Below are 1,636 nucleotides of genomic sequence, written 5' to 3' on the forward strand. Positions count from 1 at the left end.
ACTGAGGAATTTATATTATATATATTGGTACGGATCGCTGAACCGCTTTGTTCAATAAAGTAGGCGAAAGATTCAAGATAACTACATATTAAGATGTAAGCATAGCTTTTCTTATGGAGACTTGTTTGAAATTCTTCCTTAGAAAACAAATCATTTTGTGTACAACATTTTTAAAAAATTATAAAGTATATTTATATAAGAAATATGAATAAGCCAATTTATATATATATGTGCATGCATTACGCCAAAAATGTACGAGTTACATCTCTAATTTCACTTCGGCAAATTATACATTTTGTGAAAGCCTGTGAACAGTTATGGCAAGTTGCTAGATGTCCACATGGTAGAAATGTAACTGATGCTTGTTCTTCGACGCAAACTTTACACAAACGAGCATCTTTCAATGCTTGATTTTCTTTCTCCAGAGCAGCTAAAATAATAAACAGTATAATTGAATATAATATATAATAAAATTTACTTTATGTATACTGATTTCATATAAATTAACGAATTTACAATCAATCTGTGTTTTTATTTTTATTACTTACCAATTTTTTTAACCAGATCCATTTCACTAGTATCATTTTCACTATTGGATCTCTCAGGATTCCCATTTCCAATTTGTATTGATGGCTGAAATAAATATAATGTACATAAGTATATATTGGAATTATTAATTATACATATGGTTTAGGGTATAAGTTTTTGTACTTACTTCTACAGGAACATCAGCTAACAAATTTTCTAGTCTGTCAACCCTTTTTATTGCCGAAAACAAAAGTTCATATGCCTTCGATTTTCGTGGACATCCTAAAAATCGATGCTCATTAAAAGCAAATGACTCTTGATGTATACCATAAGGACAAGATATATATCTAGTTCTTCGTTTTGTTCTTATAACATTAACATGATCTGCGCCAATTGATACATTATTACGATGTTCATTGCGGATAAATCTGCACTCTGGAGAATACATTTCATGAATTCGCATGGGAACGTCATCTTCTGACCAGTGATATGCCGCCCATTGGCATACAAAGCATCTCACTGTATCCCTATCGCCCGTATAGTAAAATCCTGCAGCTGCAAGACTGGCAGGGTCAATGAAAGGTACAGGCCAATTTCGAAAACTCAAAAGTCTTGCTGCTTCGGAACGATAATCATCATAATTTTCTTGAATGCCACGCGACGTGGATGGATTCGGCGGCATTGACGACGTAGATGGAATCGTCGATGTTAAGTCAATCACCCTTGCTGAAGATACAGGGGATGGTAAATCAAGCTCAACTGCTGGATGTACTCTGGATGTTGGCTCATCCGACGATATTAAATCAACCGACGAAGTTGGATCAACCGACGCAGTTGGAATTTCATCTTCTGTAGATTCTGAATCATGTCCCATCAAATGTCGGAAATTGCTTGTAGGATTCATTTTGTCCAAATTGTGATTTAAAGCGTCTTCAAACCTATTTAAAGAAAAAAGGACTTAGAAATGGTAAAATGTTCTTCGAGAAATATTAAACGTGTATAATTGATCAAACAGAAATATATTACAGACAAAACTTACGAATATCTGATGTTCACGTTCCGCTTCAACAGCTCACCAACTCTTCAAATGGAATCTTCAGACAGATTT

The 1,636-nt window shown here is 34.0% G+C and overlaps 1 protein-coding gene across 1 annotated transcript; it reads right to left on the reverse strand.

The window, feature by feature from the left end:
• Window positions 1-239: 239 nt before the first annotated feature.
• LOC122568022 (death-associated inhibitor of apoptosis 2-like) lies at window positions 240-570 on the reverse strand. The gene is made up of 2 exons (XM_043727305.1): window positions 549-570; window positions 240-430 (listed from the first exon to the last, which is right to left on the reverse strand). Exons 1-2 carry the CDS (start codon window positions 568-570, stop codon window positions 240-242), a joined length of 213 nt encoding a protein of 70 aa, XP_043583240.1.
• Between the last annotated feature and the right edge of the window lie 1,066 nt (window positions 571-1,636).

Source organism: Bombus pyrosoma, linkage group LG1 (assembly GCF_014825855.1).
Source record: "Bombus pyrosoma isolate SC7728 linkage group LG1, ASM1482585v1, whole genome shotgun sequence".
Lineage (NCBI taxonomy): Eukaryota > Metazoa > Arthropoda > Insecta > Hymenoptera > Apidae > Bombus > Bombus pyrosoma.